Source organism: Clupea harengus, chromosome 13 (assembly GCF_900700415.2).
Source record: "Clupea harengus chromosome 13, Ch_v2.0.2, whole genome shotgun sequence".
NCBI classification, from domain to species: Eukaryota; Metazoa; Chordata; class Actinopteri; order Clupeiformes; family Clupeidae; genus Clupea; species Clupea harengus.
The window spans coordinates 27566289-27586554 of NC_045164.1; the positions used below are offsets into that span (position 1 = coordinate 27566289).

Below are 20266 nucleotides of genomic sequence, written 5' to 3' on the forward strand. Positions count from 1 at the left end.
GTGTGTGTGTCAGGCCTGTTTTAAACTTGAACTGAAATACTGAATTCTTTACAATTGTACAGAAGGGTACATGCAGAGAGTACAGAGGGCTGCAAGGCCACAGTGTGAGAGTTACAGAAGTGGAACACCCAGGTTCAGAAAGAAGTCTTGCTCTGCTCTTTTAGTTAACTATCTGAAACTATCTTAACTAACTATTATTTGCATATTTCTTGAGATACTTCTAGGACGTACATGCAATGAAAGGAATCATTTGGCTCGTTATTTTGACCTGTATAAATGCAATATGACACGAGTGAGTGTGGGCAGTGCATGATTGCACATTTAATGAATGTTCTCTTTCTTTTTTACTTCTAGATTTCTAGCAGCACCACGGAGGCCACGTGGGTCCTGTCTGCGTTCAACACGACCTACAGCATCCAGGTGGCGGCTCGCACGCAGGCGGGCAGCGGCGCTCTGAGCTCGCGCTTCTGGATCCGAGTCAACCACTCAGGTGCTCCTCTCCCTCTCCCCGCCAGATGAACTTTGACCTTGCTTTGGTCTAATTGATGGCATGTGTCTGTCGTCTCTGTGAGCTAATCTGGAAGCTAGATCTCATCAATTCAATCAGTTTTGAATGCTGAATATAAATCACATGTGCATTTCTGGAGGATATGAATTATAGTGCAGAAAGTTGGCAATAACGTTGAACTTAAGCATTATCTTACTGAATACAGTTTAAGTGATGTACCAGAGCTGTTTAGAGCACTGTAAACAGCCAGAGGGTCTAAGTGCATAATCAAGGAGCCCTTCATCATCTTAGAGTGTAAGTTTTCAAAAGTAGTCTGAAAGTAGCCAACCTTAAGTTTACTGTCTGTGTATGGCTCTGTGAGGCTATTCTTGTTTTTTCAGATTTCTTCTTCCACACAAAAGAGGAATTCCATTCTGGGCTGTCATGTTTCTTGTCTCTCCGATCGATATTAAACAAACTGTTCACAGGGTGTATGAAAGAAGCTACGTGAACAATGAAACCAGACTAGGACTAGGCACTAAATTGAAAGCATTTAAACTAAATGATGTTGTCATTGTTGATGTTGTCATTGTTTTCACCTTTTCTTTTCTTTTAAGGTCACAAACAGAAAAAGGTGCTGTTGTAAATTCTTGTCTCCGTGCGTGAGTCATCCTTGTGTTGTGTTTGGCCTTTTCAGCCTCGGGCTTGACACCGTTTTCTCCCTTCGGGCCGGACAAGCGCGGCTCTGACTCGGTCTACGTGGTGCTGGGGGTGGTGTGTGGCATCTGCCTGCTCCTCCTGGTCCTGTGGGCAGCCGTATGCACGCGCAGCAGACTCCTGGAGACACGGCTGGGGTGAGCACACGCGCATTGAACACACACGCATTGAACACACACACGCATTGAACACACACACGCATTGAACACACACACGCATTGAACACACACACGCATTGAACACACACACGCATTGAACAAAACACGCATTGAACACACACGCATTGAACACACATGCATTGAACAGAACACGCATTGAACACACACGCATTGAACACACACGCATTGAACACACACGCATTGAACACACACGCATTGAACACACATGCATTGAACACGCATGCATTGAACACACCTGAACACACGTACATTAAGCACACATGCATTGAACACACGTACATTAAGCACACATGCATTGAAAACGCATGCATTCAGCACACATGCATTGAACACACGTACATTAAGCACACATGCATTGAACACACGTACATTAAGCACACATGCATCGAACACACATGCATTGCACACACATGCATTGCACACACATGCATTGCACACACATGCATTGCACACACATGCACACACATGCATTGCACACACATGCATTGAGCACACATGCATTGAGCACACATGCATTGAGCACACACACATTGAACACACATGCATTGAACACACATGCGTTGAGCACACGTGCATTGAGCACACGTGCGAGTGACTTTGTGCTAGCGTGTACAGTGTGGTGTTTACTTCCTCTACTGGACCATCCTACCAGACATGCTATTAAAATTAGCAGGAAGAAACAGCTGGGTTTCCCTGAGGGAGGGGGCTGGAGCTGTGTGTTGGTGAGGGAGGGGGTTGAAATGACTCTGCGCATCCGGTTGCTTTGTCAATAAAAACAGTATGGTTTCCCCCCCTTAATCGCGTGTAGACGTAGTAACAGGCAGACCCCATGAATCTGTCATTATTTCACGTTCACGTTATTACAACACAGCATGACCACAACACCGGTTTCCTGTCAACCTCCTCTTAAATTCTGCCATGGAACTCAACCCTGCTGCTCGTGACTCATTCTCCCCAACCAGGATACTGATAAAAAGCGTGTCACGGTGTGTTGCTCTCCGCGACAAACAAAGTCAAACCCAGTGGGGGCCGAATCATCTACTCTTCCTGGTGTCTCGTAGCAGTAAATGTTCCTATCCTAATCATCTACTCTTCCTGGTGTGTCGTAGTAGTAAATGTTCCTATCCTAATCATCTACTCTTCCTGGTGTCTCGTAGTAGTAAAGGTTCCTATCCTAATCGTCTACTTTTCCTGGTGTCTCGTAGTAGTAAATGTTCCTATCCTAATCATCTACTCTTCCTGGTGTCTCGTAGCAGTAAAGGTTCCTATCCTTATCATCTACTTTTCCTGGTGTCTCGTAGTAGTAAAGGTTCCTATCCTAATCATCTACTTTTCCTGGTGTCTCGTAGTAGTAAAGGTTCCTATCCTAAGGAATTTGGTTCTCATCTACTCCCTGCTGTAACTTTTCCTGTTTGTAATGGATGTTTTCAACGTGTGTGTGTGTGTGTGTGTGTGTGTGTGTGTGTGTGTGTGTGTGTGTCGTTGGCGCCCCCTACAGGCAGCTGTTCACCGATGGGGGGAAGCTTCAGCCCACAGTTCAGTACAGACCCCAGAGGTCTTACAACCGCTCCGCCATCGAGATCACGCGTATGTCAAAGCCTCTTACACGTATAGTGGGGTGGAATAGCCATCGAGATCACGCGTATGTCAAAGCCTCTTACACGTATAGTGGGGTGGAATAGGAGCACTTGCATTTCTGTCAAATATTTGTGTTGAACTTTGCCTTCTATAAAAGTTCCACAATAATTTACACAAGGGAAAAGTCCATATGGATCAGCCTCTTACTCACATTTAATAAGCATGCTTTTACTTTAAGATAGCATTGCTGGTGTGTGTGTGTGTGTGAGGGCTGTAATGACTGTATTGTTGTGATCCCCCCTCCCCCACAGTAGCCAACCTGGGAGTGAGTGCAGAGCTGCAGGCCAAGCTGCAGGATGTGATGATCGTGAGGAGCCTGCTGTCCATAGGGAAGATCTTAGGGGAGGGTGAGTGTGCTGGGCTGGGCTGGGCTGGGGTTTTCACAGGGGGGAGTTAAGTGACATTCTTGACATGCCAAATAAGTCGTGGTGTTTTAACGACCCGCCCCCCCCCCCGACAGGAGAGTTTGGGTCGGTGGTCGAAGGCCATTTGAAGAAGCCAGATGGAACTTCTGAGAAAGTAGCAGTGAAGACCATGAAATGTAAGCTTGTTTGAAACACAGCGCATACGTCGTATTCACCGAAATAAACAAATGATACAGAACATCTTACACAACATATTAACAAGATAAAATACTCAGTAAGTGTATTTAACAATCACTTCACCTGATGAGGTCAGAGAGCTGGCTCTAATGGGATGTTCTGTCTCTCTATAGTGGATAACTTCTCTCAGAGGGAGATCGAGGAGTTCCTAAATGAAGCCGCCTGCATGAAGGACTTCCACCATCCTAATGTCATTCGGCTAATGGGTAGGTGTCTAATACGCCCCTATCTGGTGCTTAGAGAAATCCTATATGAGACAGTGCAGTGGTTCCCAAACTTTTTACAGTCCCGTACCCCTTCAGACATTCAATCTCCAGCTACGTACCCTCCCCCGTTTTTTTTTCTCATGTTTGTAACTAACCTACCTGTAGCTATTTTTGGCAGTGTAATTATTTCGCTGAATATGGGTAGGTCATTTTGGCAATGCGACTTGGCCATTCAGACTATTTAAGATTTCGTGTCTATTTATAGCTCAGAAAATGTAATGGGCTTTTTCACTTAGAAAACGCAAATCAAATGTTCTCCCTGCGTACCCCCTGAACCACTTTGCGTACCTCTGGGGGTACACCTACCCCAGTTTGGGAACCGATGACATAGTGTATGTGTAGTACATGGTTGAGGATCTTTAAAAAGGTCTTTTTATTGACTTTTATCATCACATTACTAACAAGTCGGAGGAACCAAATCGGCTACATTGTTTAATATCAGAAAAGCTACGTATTTAAAGAGAACCCATTCATATCACAGAATTATGCACCACTTATTGAAAATGTTAATACATTCAAAAATAGTGCATTTATCAAAAGTTAAATATGAAATGCTGTCATGGTGTTCTTTTTATAGGTGTGTGTTTGGAGGTGGGCTCTGGCCATTTCCCCAAACCCATGGTCATTCTGCCCTTCATGAAATATGGTGACCTCCACAGCTTTCTGCTTCTCTCTCGTATGGGGGACAGTCCACTGGTAACCACAGCACTCTCATACTGCCCTTGTCCTCGTCCCCATGTAATCACTCACACAAATACTGTTACAATGACATGGCCAATCAGATCCCATCAGAAAGCATTCTTTTTTTGACAAACACTATTGTGGGCTGATGGATGATGGCGGATGCGTTCTGTTTCCTCCAGTATCTGCCTACCCAGACCCTCGTCAAGTTTATGATTGACATCGCCTTGGGGATGGAGTACCTCAGCAGCCGGAACTTTCTGCACAGAGATCTCGCTGCGCGAAATTGCATGTAAGTGCTTTCCTAAGTTCCCTGGGTGGCCATTAACCCAAAGCAACGTATGTGAAGAAGATGATGTGTTTCTGCTGCACATGTGACGTTGGCTAGCTGGGGGTATACAGCATTGAACACAGTGTGCAGGAGACGCATAGGCATATATCTTGAAATATTCCTCTCGGTCTGAAGTCTGAAGAAGCCTTGTTTCTTGTTTGTTTCTGAAAGGCTTTGGTGATGGACTGAAGGTGTGCATGTTCTCAGGGACGTGCACACAGGAATTTTGAAGGGCAGTTGCTCTGCCCTGGAAAAAAGGGGCAACACGTACATTTTTGTCACCGCCGCTGCCACGCCCCCGTCCCCTGGACGCATATTTTGCCTATATTATTTTAAACTCTCACTAACCGCCACCACTACGCCCCCGTCCCCTGGACGCTTATTCCGCGATTATTTTATCTAGGCATACATGAAGTTCTGCAGCCGTAATACTTAAAAAAGGGGGCAACTTCAGTCGAGGAGGACAAACGGGCAGTTGCCCGAGCAACCTTAGCCCCCTCCTGTGCACGTCCCTGCATGTTCTTATTGTAAGGAAGAAGCTTCCAGGAAGGGCTTGGCCCGCTAAGTGTGAAATTCTGAACCTATCTTTGGTTTCCCAGGCTACGCGATGACATGACGGTGTGTGTGGCAGACTTTGGCCTGTCAAAGAAGATCTATAGTGGTGACTATTACCGGCAAGGAAGGATAGCCAAGATGCCCGTGAAGTGGATTGCTGTGGAGAGTCTTGCAGACAGAGTCTTCACGGTGAAAAGCGATGTGGTGAGGATCACAGGACATTTTACGTTACCCTGCGCTGCCGCTTGCCAGGATCTTGTGCATGTGATTTAGGGTTCATGTCATGTCACTGCACAAAGCACAGAAAGTACAGAAAGTACAGAACACGAAAGTACCGTCCCCTGTGCCGATAGTTCCCCTTTACAAGAAATGTCCTGTTCTGTCCTGTCCTGTGCTTCTCGAAGACACAGGAAATATGCGTACATTGTTCATCAGAAAAATATTTCTGTCTGATGGAAGATTTATATATATATATTTTTTTTCATATTCAAATATTGGCTATTTTAATGCACTGAATTTTGGACATTTTCCATTTCCATTGTTATTTTCTTTAAGCGTTATCTCTTGCTTCCCTATAGTGGGCCTTTGCCGTGACCATGTGGGAGATTGCAACACGCGGCATGACGCCGTACCCTGGAGTACAAAACCACGAGATCTACGACTACCTCCTGGATGGACACAGACTGAAGCAGCCGAATGACTGCCTAGATGAGCTGTGAGTGTCATTCCTCTATCTAATAGTGATGAGCTGTGAGGATCATTCTTCTATCTAACAGTCTCTTCGTCAACCATTCATATTAGAAAGATGCAGGGTAGACATGTGGAATGCCCATATAAGGATGTGCTAGCCTACCTATCCTACATTTCTGATTTTATATTTCTGATTTTTGTGAAGAGTTGGAATGTAAATATATGCCATTCAGGTTTCCATATGATCAACAAATCCATTTAAATGATTTACATTAAAATGAACTAAATTTAAATTGAATTAAATGAGGGATGCCACAGAGAGAACTGTTCTCTCTAATCTCGTAAATTATAGAAGCGTACACACAGACGTGCACACACTTATCTTGTCATTACACCATTACATGTTTATCTCTAGCTATGAGATCAGACGTGCACACACATATCTTGTCATTACACCTCACACAGACGTGCACACACTTATTTTGTCATTACACCTCATGTTTATCCCTAGCTATGAGATCATGTACTGCTGCTGGCGGGCAGACCCTCTGGACCGGCCTGACTTCACCCAGGTGAGAGAGCTGCTGGAGAAGCTGGTGGAGAAGCTCCCAGAGGTCTCGAGCCGCGAGAACCTCATCTACATCAACACCAGCTTCCCCGAGGAGGACGCGGCGGCAGGAGGTGCAGGAGGTGCAGGTGCTGCGGAGCTCAAACTGGACATGGATCCGGTCTGCTGCTCATCGCCAGCCTGCAGCCGCCAGACCATGGACACGTCTGTCACCACCGCGGACATTCACGAGGGGGGTGAGGAGGAGGAGGAGGAGGCAGGGGATGAAGATGATCGCTATGTCATCGTCATCTCCACGGTAGACCCTTTGGTGAGCGGCGTGCCGCCTGCCCTGGACACGCCGCTCTTGTCCAGGGAGGGCTGGGAGCAGGCCGGCAGTGACTCTGCTTCTGAGAGAAGGACAGAACAAGCCTCAGATGATACCATGCACTTACTCTGAAGTGATGAGTGAAATGATTGCAAATGGTCACTTCCCATAATATCTGACAAGTTTGAAAACTTTATGAAGGACGATCAATTAGTCCATTGGTTGCGTAAAGTGACAAAAGAAGTTTTGTTGATTTCTTTTTCGCATAGACAACTGTGAATGCCTATTGCCAGTATTTTTGTTATGTCATCAGTGTTTTGAATGGTTTGAATGATTGCAAAATTCAATAGGCAATAATTATACCCACTATTGCAATGCAAGCTGCCTTCCTGTTACATTCCTTTGGCTATATGTCAAGGGTGCTTTATCCTGATTGTGGGTATCTTTTGTATCTATACTGAAATTGTGTTTATGTGTGATCTATGTGTATATATTGTATTTGTATAGGATTTGTAAATAAGTCATGTTAAGATTCCTTTTCCCATGCTCTACTTTTATAAAGATTACTTAAGTTGTTTTAAATGCTTAAAACACGTGGAAATAATTATATTATATAAAAATATAATAAACTGACCAAATATCAAGCAAGCCTGTGTAGGCTACCTTACAATTATGTGTAGTTACGTTTTTTTTGTGATTGCTTGAATAGTTTGCTAAATCTAACTTCATCTTAATGTAATGACAAACCTAGATATAGTCTGGGATCACAACTGCTGATTCATAAAACATTAGATACGAACCATAGAAAAAGAATACAGTTCCATGATTCTGTTTTTAGTGAGTGTATCTGCTCCCACACACCACGTCTTCAGAACTCAGGTGACATTGACGTCACTTACGTTCAGGTGAGTTGGCAGTGACCATTGAGTCAGACGGCTATCTATATGACAGACAACATGGCTGCCTCTGTGCAGCGTTGTGTGATGGGCTGCAGAGGTCTGTTACAGAAGCCTTGGATGCTGTTTCTCTCAGGGATCTTTATAAGTTGTTGTGTGGCCGACATTGCTGCAGCTCCGGAGACAGGACAATGGACAATAACCGTTGTCAATGTAAGTGTTGTTGTAAATTCGTGAACACAAATCTGTTCAGTTAACCTCAGCTAGCTAGCTAACAGCCATCGTTATGCGGCAAGCTTTGGTGTGATATTCCACCGGGCTAACACTTCCAAGAGTAGTATATGGCAGCTCCTTAAGAACGACTATCTTGGCAATGTTGGGTTTACTTCTGTGTTGTTAATCTTCGAACTAAAGGGTGATTGGGATCTCTGGTGTTCTGTTTGATGGAGCCTGCCAGCTGTGCTATGCTATCTGGCTAGTTAAGTTAGCCATTTCAGCAGGATGTTAACTATACCATCAACAATAGCTAGCTAACGTTACTTAACTTAGCTCTTTGCCATTATATTGTCGATTTCACCAACTATCCACCATGTACGGGGTTTTGATCAACAATCTTGCAGTTAGCGGTTTCATAATGGACAACAACATATTCATAGAGTGTTGGGATTTGTTGTTACTGTAGCTGGTCAGCTCGCTTGTTAGCCAGACTGCCATTGCTAGCAGCAGTCCCTAATTGTTCTGACAGTCAATAAGAAATCTTGTCTGATAGCAAGTGGTAATTATGAGTTTGAAGGAAGAGTTGTTTTGAAAGTAGTCAGTTCTTCAGTTATTAAGTATTTCTCTATTTATACTGCATTCGACAGTAGGCTACTATTCCATGTGGCACATACTATAAATAATTTAACCCAGGTTAGCTAATCTTTCCATTGAGGCTGCCTCTCCAGTATCAGTCCAGTATCAGAGGAAAGCTTTGTAAAGCAATAGCCTACGCCCAGCAAAGCCATCAAACCTGACTGACACGATTGACTTTTCCAGATTTTTAATATAGTGAGTTTCTTTTCTTGTCATGATAATTCGAAATTGCCTTGGTCTTTTTTTTTAGACATCCAAACCCTTGCTCATAAGGAAATCCATGTACAGTGGAACAGATGTAAAATTGAAAGGTATGTGAACTTTTAACTAATCCCTTAACCTATGTGACTTTCAAGCAGAACATATTATACACAAGAATGTTGGTTTTCCTACCTCATATTCTACACACCAAGTCTCGTTTTCTTTCTATTCTTTTCATTATGGAAGTTGTTTATCCTGTCTTATCTCCATCCTTCAGTAATATCTTTCAACTGTCCCGAAGAGGTGAAATTTACCGTTCAGTGGTATTTAAAGTTCTACCCCTGTCACAATGAGTTCAACAACATTGAAGTAAGTCATGTCTAATCAGTGAGTCTAATGGTAATTGCTGTAATTTATAATTGTAATTATTGTGGGATTTCTGTCTTCAGGAAATGTATGAGAGGACACCCCTAAGCAGGGGCGAGGGGCTAGACCCCAACCCATTAGGCATGGGAGAATGCCTTGAGCACAGGTATAAACCCATAACGTGCAATAAGGAGATGTCCATGTTTTCCAGTCTAAATGTAAGTTTATTCAGACTTCTCATCTAGTATGGTGTTTCTGCCTTGGGTGTGTTATTTTATCAGTTATACTAATGAATGTGTAGATGTTGTTCACTTTTCCTTGTTTCTAATACTAGAACTGCATTCCTTGTCTGATATATTTTCTTTAAGGAGTAACTTCATTGTCATTTTTCTCTTTAGAAAACCAAAGCAGAACCGCGCGATGTAAAACCACCGTCAGAGAATGGCGTACAGGTGAGAGGGCCCTGAGGTCAAACATGTGCTTTAAGGGCTTTTAGCATTCCTGAACCTCCTCTGCACGTCCACATGTCTCTCATTTGTGTCAAATTAGAATGAAAACGACACCAGGTGGCTAACCGAAGAGGTTGACAAACAAGGAGTTCCGGTAATTCACCATTTCATGAAAGATTCTGTAAATAATTCTGTAACCGTGAAAGGTTTTAATTTCATTATTTTATGCACTATATTATATTGCATTCGTTGCAGTGAATTCCAAATCACATTCTGTGTAATACTAAATAAATATTAAGATAATATAAGTAAGAAGTTCGCAGTCCATGAAATTCCCCTTATTTGACGAAGGCTGTCTTTCTAAAGGCTGATGTAATCGCGACCACATGGAGAGACGGCCCTTACTTGCTGGTGGTGAAGATAACGTCGACCAAGCCAGAGTCGGACTGGAATTTAACAGGTGAGCAGGAACGCTGTAGGTCTGCGTGCTAAGCTGCAGCTATATCCAAACTACCAGGCGCCCGCTGCATGCAGGACAGACTATTGATTGCATGCACTGTACATACACCCTTCCCTCCCCTTTCCTGTGATCTGGAAAGACCCCCAAAGTCACTTCTCTTGTTTGTTTGTTTGTTTGTTTGTTTGTTTGTTTATCTGCCTTCAGTCAGTGTGGTGATGAAGGGCACACACGGCTTCATCTCTATCACCGAGTGGCCCCTGATGATAGTGAGTGTTTTTTTTTTATCATTCTAATTTTCCCTGAGATGGACCACCATAGAGTTGTGGTTGTGCGCTCTCTGGTAGTTAGTGTGATTCTGTGGTCTTTTACGATTCCAATCAGCTGTGGAACTCAAGGCAGCGTCATTTCTCTGCCACTCCTCTCATCCCTGGATTCGATTATCGCGCTATGCGTGACGAAGCTTAGTTAGATGACGCTATGCGTGACGAAGCTTAGTTAGATGACGCTATGCGTGACAAAGCTTAGTTAGATGACGCTATGCCTGACGAAGCTTAGTTAGATGACGCTATGCCTGACGAAGCTTAGTTAGATGACGCTATGCTCGAGGAAGCTTAGTTAGATGACGCTATGCGTGACGAAGCTTAGTTAGATGATGCTATGCGTGACGAAGCTTAGTTAGATGACGCTATGCGTGACGAAGCTTAGTTAGATGACGCTATGCGTGACGAAGCTTAGTTAGATGACGCTATGCGTGACGAAGCTTAGTTAGATGACGCTATGCGTGACGAAGCTTAGTTAGATGACGCTATGCGTGACAAAGCTTAGTTAGATGACGCTATGCGTGACAAAGCTTAGTTAGAAAAAAAATCCCTTCCTAGAGTCCTTAAGACTTGACTTATAGCAAACAGCAGTCCAGCAATGTAGCTAGTCATGATGTGTCATTGTGGAATGTGAAGTATGTGTGTCCTATATGTAAATAAGTGGGCCGTATTTGTGTGTCCTATATGTAAATATGTGTGTCGTATAAGTAAATAAGTGTGTCGTATATGTAAATAAGTGTGTTGTATAAGTAAATAAGTGTGTCGTATATGTAAATAAGTGTGTCCTGTCCCCCATCCCTCAGTTCTACATGGTGATGTGTGTGGTGTACATCCTCTACGCCTTGCTCTGGTTCGTCTGGGCAGCCTGCTACTGGAAGGACCTGCTGAGAATCCAGTTCTGGATCGCCGGGGTCATCTTCCTGGGCATGGTGGAGATGGCCGTCTTCTGTGCCGAATATGAGAACACCAACACAGTGGGGCAAGCCAGTGAGTGGCATTTACAGTCTCCCGGGGGGGGGGGGGGGGCTGGCGTAGCGTGGTGCATGATACCAGGGGGTTTGCCAGGCAGTAGTCAACCTGTGAGATTTTCTGTGATTTTTTTTTTTTAATTTTCTCAGCTTTGAGTTGGTCGGAGACATAAAGGCTGATTTTGTCTGTTGCGTGTCCTACCTGAGCAGTGGTTCTGCTGGTGTTCATCTGTGTCCGCTGTGTCTCCTCACTGAGAGAGTGACCTTTCTTTGTTGTGTTTATTGATCAGCCCAAGCCCTACTGATCTTTGCGGAGCTCGTCTCTGCCCTCAAGAGGACTCTGGCTCGGCTGCTCGTCATCATTGTCAGCCTTGGATACGGCATAGTCAAGTGAGTGTCCAAACCACTAACACTCAAAAAAAGCAGCTACAAGGTTCCTGTCAGTGTGTCTGACTCTGTTTCTGTTCTTGTGTTTTTGTGTGTGTGTGTGTGTGTGTGTGTGTGTGTGTGTGTGTGTGTGTGTGTGTGTGTGTGTGTGTGTGTGTGTGTGTGTGTGTGTGTGTGTGTGTGTGTGTGTGTGTGTGTGTGTGTGTGTTCTAGGCCTCGTCTTGGCACGGTGATGCACAGAGTGGTGGGCTTGGGGGTGCTGTACTTTTCCTTCGCTGCCATTGAAGGCTTCCTGAGGATCACTGGGGTAAAGAGAACACACACACACACACACATTCACATACACACACACACACACACACACACACACACATTCACATACACACACACACACACACACACATACACATTCACATACACACACACACACACACAAACACGTTCACATACACACACACACACACACGTTCACATACACACACACACACACACACACACACACACACACGTTCACATACATACATACTCACTCTCACACACACACACAAACACGTTCACATACACACACACTCGCACACACACACAAACACGTTCACATACATACACACTCACTCTCTCTCACACACACACACACACGTTCACATACACACACGTTCACATACATACATACTCACTCTCACACACATACACACACACACACACACACACACACGTTCACATACATACATACTCACTCTCTCACACACACACACACACACACACACACAAACACGTTCACATACACACACACACACACACACACGTTCACATACATACATACTCACTCTCACACACACACACACAAACACGTTCACATACACACACACACTCGCACACACACACAAACACGTTCACATACATACACACTCACACACACACACACACACACACACACACACACACACACACACACACACACACAAATTCAAATGACGGTGATAAATGATGAGTCTGTCCTCCCCGCTGGGGTGCCCGGGGGAGACGCCGCTAACAGTCCCATCCTTTACACCCGTGCTGCTCCAGCTGGAGACGGGGCTGAATTGCCCGTTTGGAATATTTTGGGCACCCCTTCCAAAGTGTGTTCATTCATCAGGCCACAGATGCCTTACCTTGTAAAAGGAGCTCTGTGTGTGTTTTTAGGCTGCTTTAGAGAGTGTGTCCAGGCAGCAGAGTGTCTCTGGGAGGGGGGGGGGGGGGTTTGGGCAGAATGTCTCTGGGGGAGGGGGGGGGGGGTTAGGGCAGAATGTCTCTGGGAGAGGGGGGGGGTTAGGGCAGAATGTCTTTGGGGGGGGGGGGCAGAATGTCTTTGGGAGAGTGAGAGGGGGGGGGGGGGGTTAGGGCAGAATGTCTCTGGGAGAGTGGGGGGGGGGTATGTGAGGGCAGCTTGGCGAAAAGATGAATTGCTAATTCTTTAGTTGTTCATTGATCATGTATTACCAGTAGTTAGAGACTGAAATTCGTAGTATTTGATGAAAGTCTGCGGTGGTAGGTAAGAATGCTTAGTGTGTTTTCTTTTGTGTGTGTGTGTGTGTGTGTGTGTCTGAAAGGGTCGGGACAATGGGTCTAACCTCATAGCAGTCGTGGTTCTAGCCATGCTTGACTCCGCTGCCACCTGGTACATATCCTTTAAGATGGCGCACATCCCAGACTCACTGCCCAGCCCACAGGGTGGTGCCAGTGAGCAGAACTGCTCGGGAACGAGGAATCTTAACAGGCTTCAAGTGTGCATGATGTAGTTTACCCAGAGTGCACTGGGGAGGATTGAAAGGGGTAACTGGTGGTGATCTGCGCGCTGGTGATTCTGGTGATTCTGGGTCACACACACCTCTCCTTCCCATCCGTTCTATCTGGTTCTTCTCCTGGTGTTCTGCATTCTCTCTGTGTTCCTCACGGTTCTCTCCCTCTCTCCCTCTCTCCCTCTCCCTCTCTCCCCCTGTCCCGGTCCCTCTGGACGACTCCTCTCTCTCAGGCGAAGGATTCTGACCTGGCCCTGCTAGCCAACATTCCCCTGGCTCTGCTTGACTCCTCCCTCTGCTGGTGGATATCCTTTAAAACTGTAAACTTTAAAACTGCTTCTCTACTGGACCCCCCCCCCCCCCCCCCCCGACTCTGCTCTTGGCCCCTCCCCCAGTCTGTCCTGTGCATGTGCATGTGTGAGCTTGAGCACTTGTGTGTGTGTGTGTGTGAGTGAGCTTGAGCACTTGTGTGTGTGTGTGTGCATGCGTGTGTGCGTGCATGTTTGTGCATGCGTGTTTGCGCTTGCGTGTGTGTGTGTGTGTGTGTGTGTGTGTGTGTGTGTGTACGTGTGTGTGTGTGTGTGTACGTGAGAGATGGAGGTATACAGCTTTTATGCACAGACTTTTCCCACGGACCTCTGAAACTGTTGAGGGTTGTGTGTGTGTGTGTGTGCTCTTGGGGTATTCACGGGTGTGTTCTGCTGTGTGTGTGTGTGTGTGTGTGTGTGTCTTGAGATGAGCCTCTGCTCCACGTCTTATGTCACATGTTTCCTTGACCGCCTTGAACATATTCGTGAGTTTGGCTCAAACCATCAAGACACTGAAGCTGCGGAGGAACCCCGTCAAGCTGTCCCTGTACCGACACTTCACCAACACGCTCATCTTCGCTGTCATTGGTGAGTACTGAGATGGGTTCTCTCCTGAGGTCGGAGGTCACAGGTCAGAGTTGTGTGTCTGTCATTGGTGAGTACTGAGATGGTTCCTCTCCGGAGGTCGGAGGTCAGAGTTGTGTGTGTCTGTCATTGGTGAGTACTGAGACGGTTTCTCTCCGGAGGTCACAGGTCACAGGTCAGAGTTGTGTGTCTGTCATTGGTGAGTACTGAGATGGTTTCTCTCCTGAGGTCACAGGTCGGAGGTCAGTGTTGTGTGTCTTGCTGACTTCATCCATTCTGATGTCTCTCCTTGGTTTCAGCCTCCATCATCTTCATGGTCTGGACGACAAAAAAGTTCCGCTTTGCAGATTGTCAGTCAGTGAGTGCAGCTGATTCCTCTTGCGCTTACAATAAACTACAGTTATTATTATTATTATTATTATTATTATATACAATAAACTACAGTATGTATTATTATTGTTATTATATACAATAAACTACAGTGTATATTTATATTTTTATTAGTATTATTATTATAATATACAATAAACTACAGTATATATTCTTCTTCTTATTATTATTATTATATACAATAAACTACAGTATATATTTTATTATTATTATTATTATTATTATTATTATTATATACAATAAACTACAGTATATTTTATTATTATTATTATTATTATTATATACAATAAACTACAGTATTTATTATTATTATATACAATAAACTACATTATTTATTTATTATTATTATATACAATAAACTACAGTATATATTATGATTATTATTATATAGCTCTAACCAGGAAGTACACCTGTGTGTGACTCCCACACGTGTTCTCTCTCTCTCTCTCTCTCTCTCTCTCGGCTCTCACTCTCTCTGCTCTCTCTCTGCTCTCTCTCTCTTTCTCTCTCTCTCTGCTCTCCCTCTCTCTCTGCTCTCTCTCTCTGCACTCTCTCTGCACTCTCTCTGCTCTCACTCTCTGCACTCTCTCTCTGCACTCTCTCTCTCTCTCTCTCTCCCTCCCTCTCTCTCTCTCTCCTCTCTCTGCTCCCTCTCTCTCTCTCTCTGCTCTCTCTCTGCTGTAGGACTGGATGGAGCTGTGGGTGGATGATGCCTTCTGGAGGTTCTTGTTCTCCATCATTCTGCTGGTCATCATGTTCCTATGGAGACCGTCTGCAAACAATCAAAGGTGAGCGCCATTACTGTCCCGTCACTGGTTCAACATGCTCTAGTTTTTTTTAGATTTTCAGTACCGCCTGAGCTCTGTCTCTCTCTTCATGGAACGCAGCATTGATATCGCCTGAGCTCTGTCTCTCTCTTCATGGAACACAGCATTGATATCGCCTGAGCTCTGTCTCTCTGTTCATGGAACACAGCATTTATATCGCCTGAGCTCTGTCTCTCTGTTCATGGAACACAGCATTGATATCGCCTGAGCTCTGTCTCTCTCTTCATGGAACGCAGCATTGATATCTTGTCTCTGTGTTGTTCTGCTCTTAGGTATGCGTTTACGCCTTTGATGGACGACTCTGACGATGAGGAGATCGAGGAGTTCCTCGTGTCTGCTAATCTGGGTATGATCATTATAAGAGGGTTTTGGAGATGAGATCATTGTGTGGGGGGTCCTGGCTGCAAGTTGCTAACGGGTTTCCCTCCTGTCCGTTTAGCCGACGGAATAAAGCTGAGATCAACCAAGAGTGATGCCAATGGCACAGCACCCAAACCTGCAGCCAATCCAGTGAGTATGAACCTGATCACATGACCAGGGCTTTCATTGGATCCTGACACGGACACAGTCAAATGAGCTCGCTGGTAACCACACACACACACAGACACACACAGACACACACAGACACACACAGACACACACACAGACACACACACAGACACACACACAGACACACACACACACACACACAGACACACACACAGACACACACACAGACACACACACAGACACACAGACACACACACACAGACACACACACAGACACACAGACACACACACAGACACACAAACACAGACACACAAACACAGACACACACAGACACACACAGACACACAAACACAGACACACACAGACACACACAGACACACACACACAAACACACACACACACACACAGACACACACACACACACACACACACACACACACAGACACACACACACACACACACAGACACACACAGACACACACAGACACACACAGACACACACAGACACACACAGACACACACAGACACACACAGACACACACAGACACACAGACACACAGACACACACACACAGACACACACACACACAGACACACACACACACAGACACACACACACACAGACACAGACGCACACACACACACACACACGCAGACACACGATCGGTGTGTGAATGGGTAGATGTCTGAGGCATTCATCTGTAAAGCGCTTTGAGTGCTCCATGAATAGAAAAGCATTCTATAAATGCAGTCCATTTAGCATTTATTATTTCTCTTCAGGATGAAGACTTGAAGTGGGTGGAGGAGAACATCCCTACATCACTGTCCGATGTGTAAGTACGCTCCTCTCCCCTCCTCTCCCCTCTCTCTCTCACCCGTAAGCACTGGGGTGACCCTGAGGAGCTCGCTGGTGAACGCTTAGATTAGCTCGAGATGGGATGAAGGCATCCTGTCTCTTTTCATATGGAATGGAATTTAAAATGCATACAAAGGGCTTGATTCCGTTTCTGTGTTTTTCTTTTTAGGGCACTTCCTGTTCTTCTGGACTCTGATGAGGTTTGTGTTTGTGTTTGTGTTTGTGTTTGTGTTTGTGTTTGTGTTTGTGTTGTTTTCTCCATGTTGACCTGCTGTCACTCTGTTGAGCCCACGTTCATTTGTTCCTTATTTCACATGAAGTTCTCTTGCGCATAAACAACATCTTTCATTAACTACATCTTTCATTAACTACATCTTTCATAAATTACATCTTTCATAAACTACATCTTTCATAAACTACATCTTTCTTGTAAGACTGTGGGCTCAACAGGCTTCTCACTCACTTACTCACTCTCTCTCTCTCTCTCTCTCTCTTTCTTTCTTTCTTTCTTTCTTTCTCACTTACTTTCTCGCTCTCTCTCTCTCTCTCTAGGAAATCATGACCACAAAATACGAGATGTCCAAGATGGAGTAGCGTTTTGGGGAAAGCGGTGCTTCTCTGCCCTGCTCGACGTGGCTCCCCCTGCTGGCCAGACTACAGACTACGCCCATCGGCCCTCGCTGCAGAGGGATGTCTGAACACTAAGCAACGAGAGGCTGCTCCTAGCAGAGGCCGGGGAAGGGTTCTGCCTGCCAGAGCTGAGGGCTGATGCTTGCCTCGTGGGGTTTCTCAGATAGAGGTGTTACCTCACAGTTCCTTCATGAAAGTCTAAAACACACTCCCGTCACCCTCGTGCACCTGGTGTCCTGGCCATCGTTTACAAATCCGTTTAACCAACTCCGTTCAGTGAACTCCTCCTCAAAGGAACAAAGCTGCCCTCATCTTGTCCACTGTAAAGAGGGAGCTGACCATCATAGCACATCATGACTGTTTGTTTTGTTTTTCTCTCTTCTGCTTCTGTGTTTTTCAACTGGCAAGGTTGTGCGGCAGGACCAAGTCACTTTAACTTAGGATGGAATGGGGTGGGTGGCAGTTCTGGTTGACCAAAAGTTGAGATTCTAAGTTCTTTCCTTCTGTTGCTTTGACACAGTCTTGTACACATGTGTTATTCATGTCTCCGTGTGGAGCAGGGTTTGCTGTCTGAAAATATAATGTGAAATACTGTATGTGTCTGATATGATTGTGTGTGTGTGTATTTACATGTATGCGTGCGCGCGTGTGTGTGTGTGCGTCCGTCCGTGTGTATTTACGTGTATATTTCCGTGTATGTATATTTGTGTGCGTGCGTGCGCGTGTGTGTATTTCCGTGTGTGTATATTTGCGTGCGCGTGCGTGTGTACATGTACATCCAAGTGTGCTTGTCATGCAGTCCCAGGATGGGCCTCCAGTTTATGTGTGTCGTGTCAAGCTGTCAGCTGTGACATGAAATATGCAGACCTGCTGTGGGGCGAGCTCGAGGGCGAGGGCGAGGACGAGGACGAGGACGAGGGTGGCTGCCGTTCCAATGCAGGGCTAACCGTGTCAGCATAGAGGTGCCGTTCATCCTTCAACAACCCTAGATCCAGAGTAGTCCTCTTTCGCTTCATCTTTCTCTTCATGTTGTTTTTGTAAAAGTGTACTTAATGATCACAGACACGCCTTGGTTCTTTTCTTTCTGCTTTTGATGTTATTCCTCTTCTCTCTCTCTCTCTCTCTCCCTGTTTTAGTTGATTAATAATAAGAGATTAATATTGGTTAATCTGCTTTTTTTTTTATTTAATGTAAATATGTGATTGGATGACTGTTATCCCCCTTCCAACTGATGTCCACAAAGTGTGGGAAGAGTGTTTTCTGTGAAGCTAGAATTTGATACACAGACTGACTGCAGTATCGGTAAACCAAGAGGGTTTTACTCTTAAACTTGAACTTGAAGCATTTTCATTGTCAGGACTTGATTTCAAGTCTAACTGATCATGATTAGTGTTGCGGTACATGAATTTGAGGCAGTATAATATATTATAGTACATAATATATTTCACGAATATTAGAACAACACGATGGTCTGTTCCATTCTATCTCCTAAGAACTCTGAAGTTGGTGGTTGAGATATTATAAACCCATTCATTCACTAGACAAACTCATATTTTTACCAAAAATATGCCTCTGTGTGATGATGAACATAGGAAGCATGTTTTCTCCATCTTTACAAAAACTTGGATTGGTTTGGTTAAGTTATGAATAAACAGACAAATATTTATATTATTCTGTGTCCCTCGTTCCTTTTGTGGTGCTTTTAGTCTCCTTTAAACATGCTTGATTACAAATACATCGAAATACTGGGTTCCACTAAGGTGATGATTCCTCCTGTTCAGGTACTGTAGACCAAGTATAACATATTCAAAACCAGTCCCTGTGAACTTTGCCATGTTCCACATTTCATCTCAAATGTATAGGAACTTTTCAGAGCATGTTTACAGTTAACACTTGGCTTCTATTTCATATCTTAGTATTCAGGTCAACAAAACCTTTGTTCTGATGGGGCAGATCTCATATTTTGGCCATTGTGTGCTTGCCTTACCTTTAGATTCCACAAGGGGGCATCCAAGCCTCAACACCAGCGCTCCTTCAGATTTCTCTGAAGTTCAATCAAGAATTAAATTCAAAGGCTTCAACTAAGAATTGAATGATACATGTCATGCATGGGGTGTAACTGAGATTTAAAAGCACTTGATTCATGTTTGGACAAGAGCTATAATATATATTGTGTATGAATGTACGTTTGGACAAGAGCTATAATATATATTGTGTATGAATGTACGTTTGGACAAGAGCTATAATATATATTGTGTATGAATGTTCGTTTGAACAAGAGCTAAAATATATATTGTGTATGAATGTACGTTTAGACAAGAGCTATAATATATATTGTGTATGAATGTACGTTTGGACAAAAGCTATAATATATATTGTGTATGAATGTAAACAAAACTGATCTGATTCAGTGTTAGAATTATTAAAGCTTCTACAGGAACATGCAGCATTTTCCACAAAAACACCAAGATTTAGTTTACAAAGCA

General features: G+C 44.4%; 2 protein-coding genes across 2 annotated transcripts in view; one reads left to right on the forward strand and one right to left on the reverse strand.

Moving 5' to 3' along the window:
- LOC105892863 (integrin alpha-9) overlaps positions 1-20266 on the reverse strand; it is a 197096-nt gene that overhangs the window by 50126 nt on the left and 126704 nt on the right. The window lies entirely within an intron of this gene.
- LOC105892859 (transmembrane protein 87A) lies at positions 7929-19451 on the forward strand. Its single transcript, XM_031579636.2, has 20 exons — positions 7929-8130; positions 9020-9080; positions 9248-9339; positions 9420-9554; positions 9735-9788; positions 9886-9939; positions 10152-10245; positions 10450-10511; positions 11369-11552; positions 11824-11923; positions 12134-12227; positions 13929-14000; positions 14483-14591; positions 14888-14946; positions 15663-15766; positions 16078-16151; positions 16245-16315; positions 17075-17127; positions 17320-17350; positions 17703-19451. The coding sequence occupies exons 1-20, from the start codon at positions 7966-7968 to the stop codon at positions 17742-17744; spliced, it is 1710 nt and encodes a 569-aa protein (XP_031435496.1). The 5' UTR covers positions 7929-7965; the 3' UTR covers positions 17745-19451.

Bases quoted from the DNA above. Each gene is read 5' to 3' on its own strand.
- LOC105892859 (XM_031579636.2), top strand. From the start codon at position 7,966: ATGACAGACAACATGGCTGCCTCTGTGCAGCGTTGTGTGATGGGCTGC. The intron at 9,555-9,734 runs GTAAGTTTATTC...TTTTCTCTTTAG, and splicing joins CCATGTTTTCCAGTCTAAAT to AAAACCAAAGCAGAACCGCG. The intron at 17,128-17,319 runs GTAAGTACGCTC...TTTTCTTTTTAG, and splicing joins CCTACATCACTGTCCGATGT to GGCACTTCCTGTTCTTCTGG.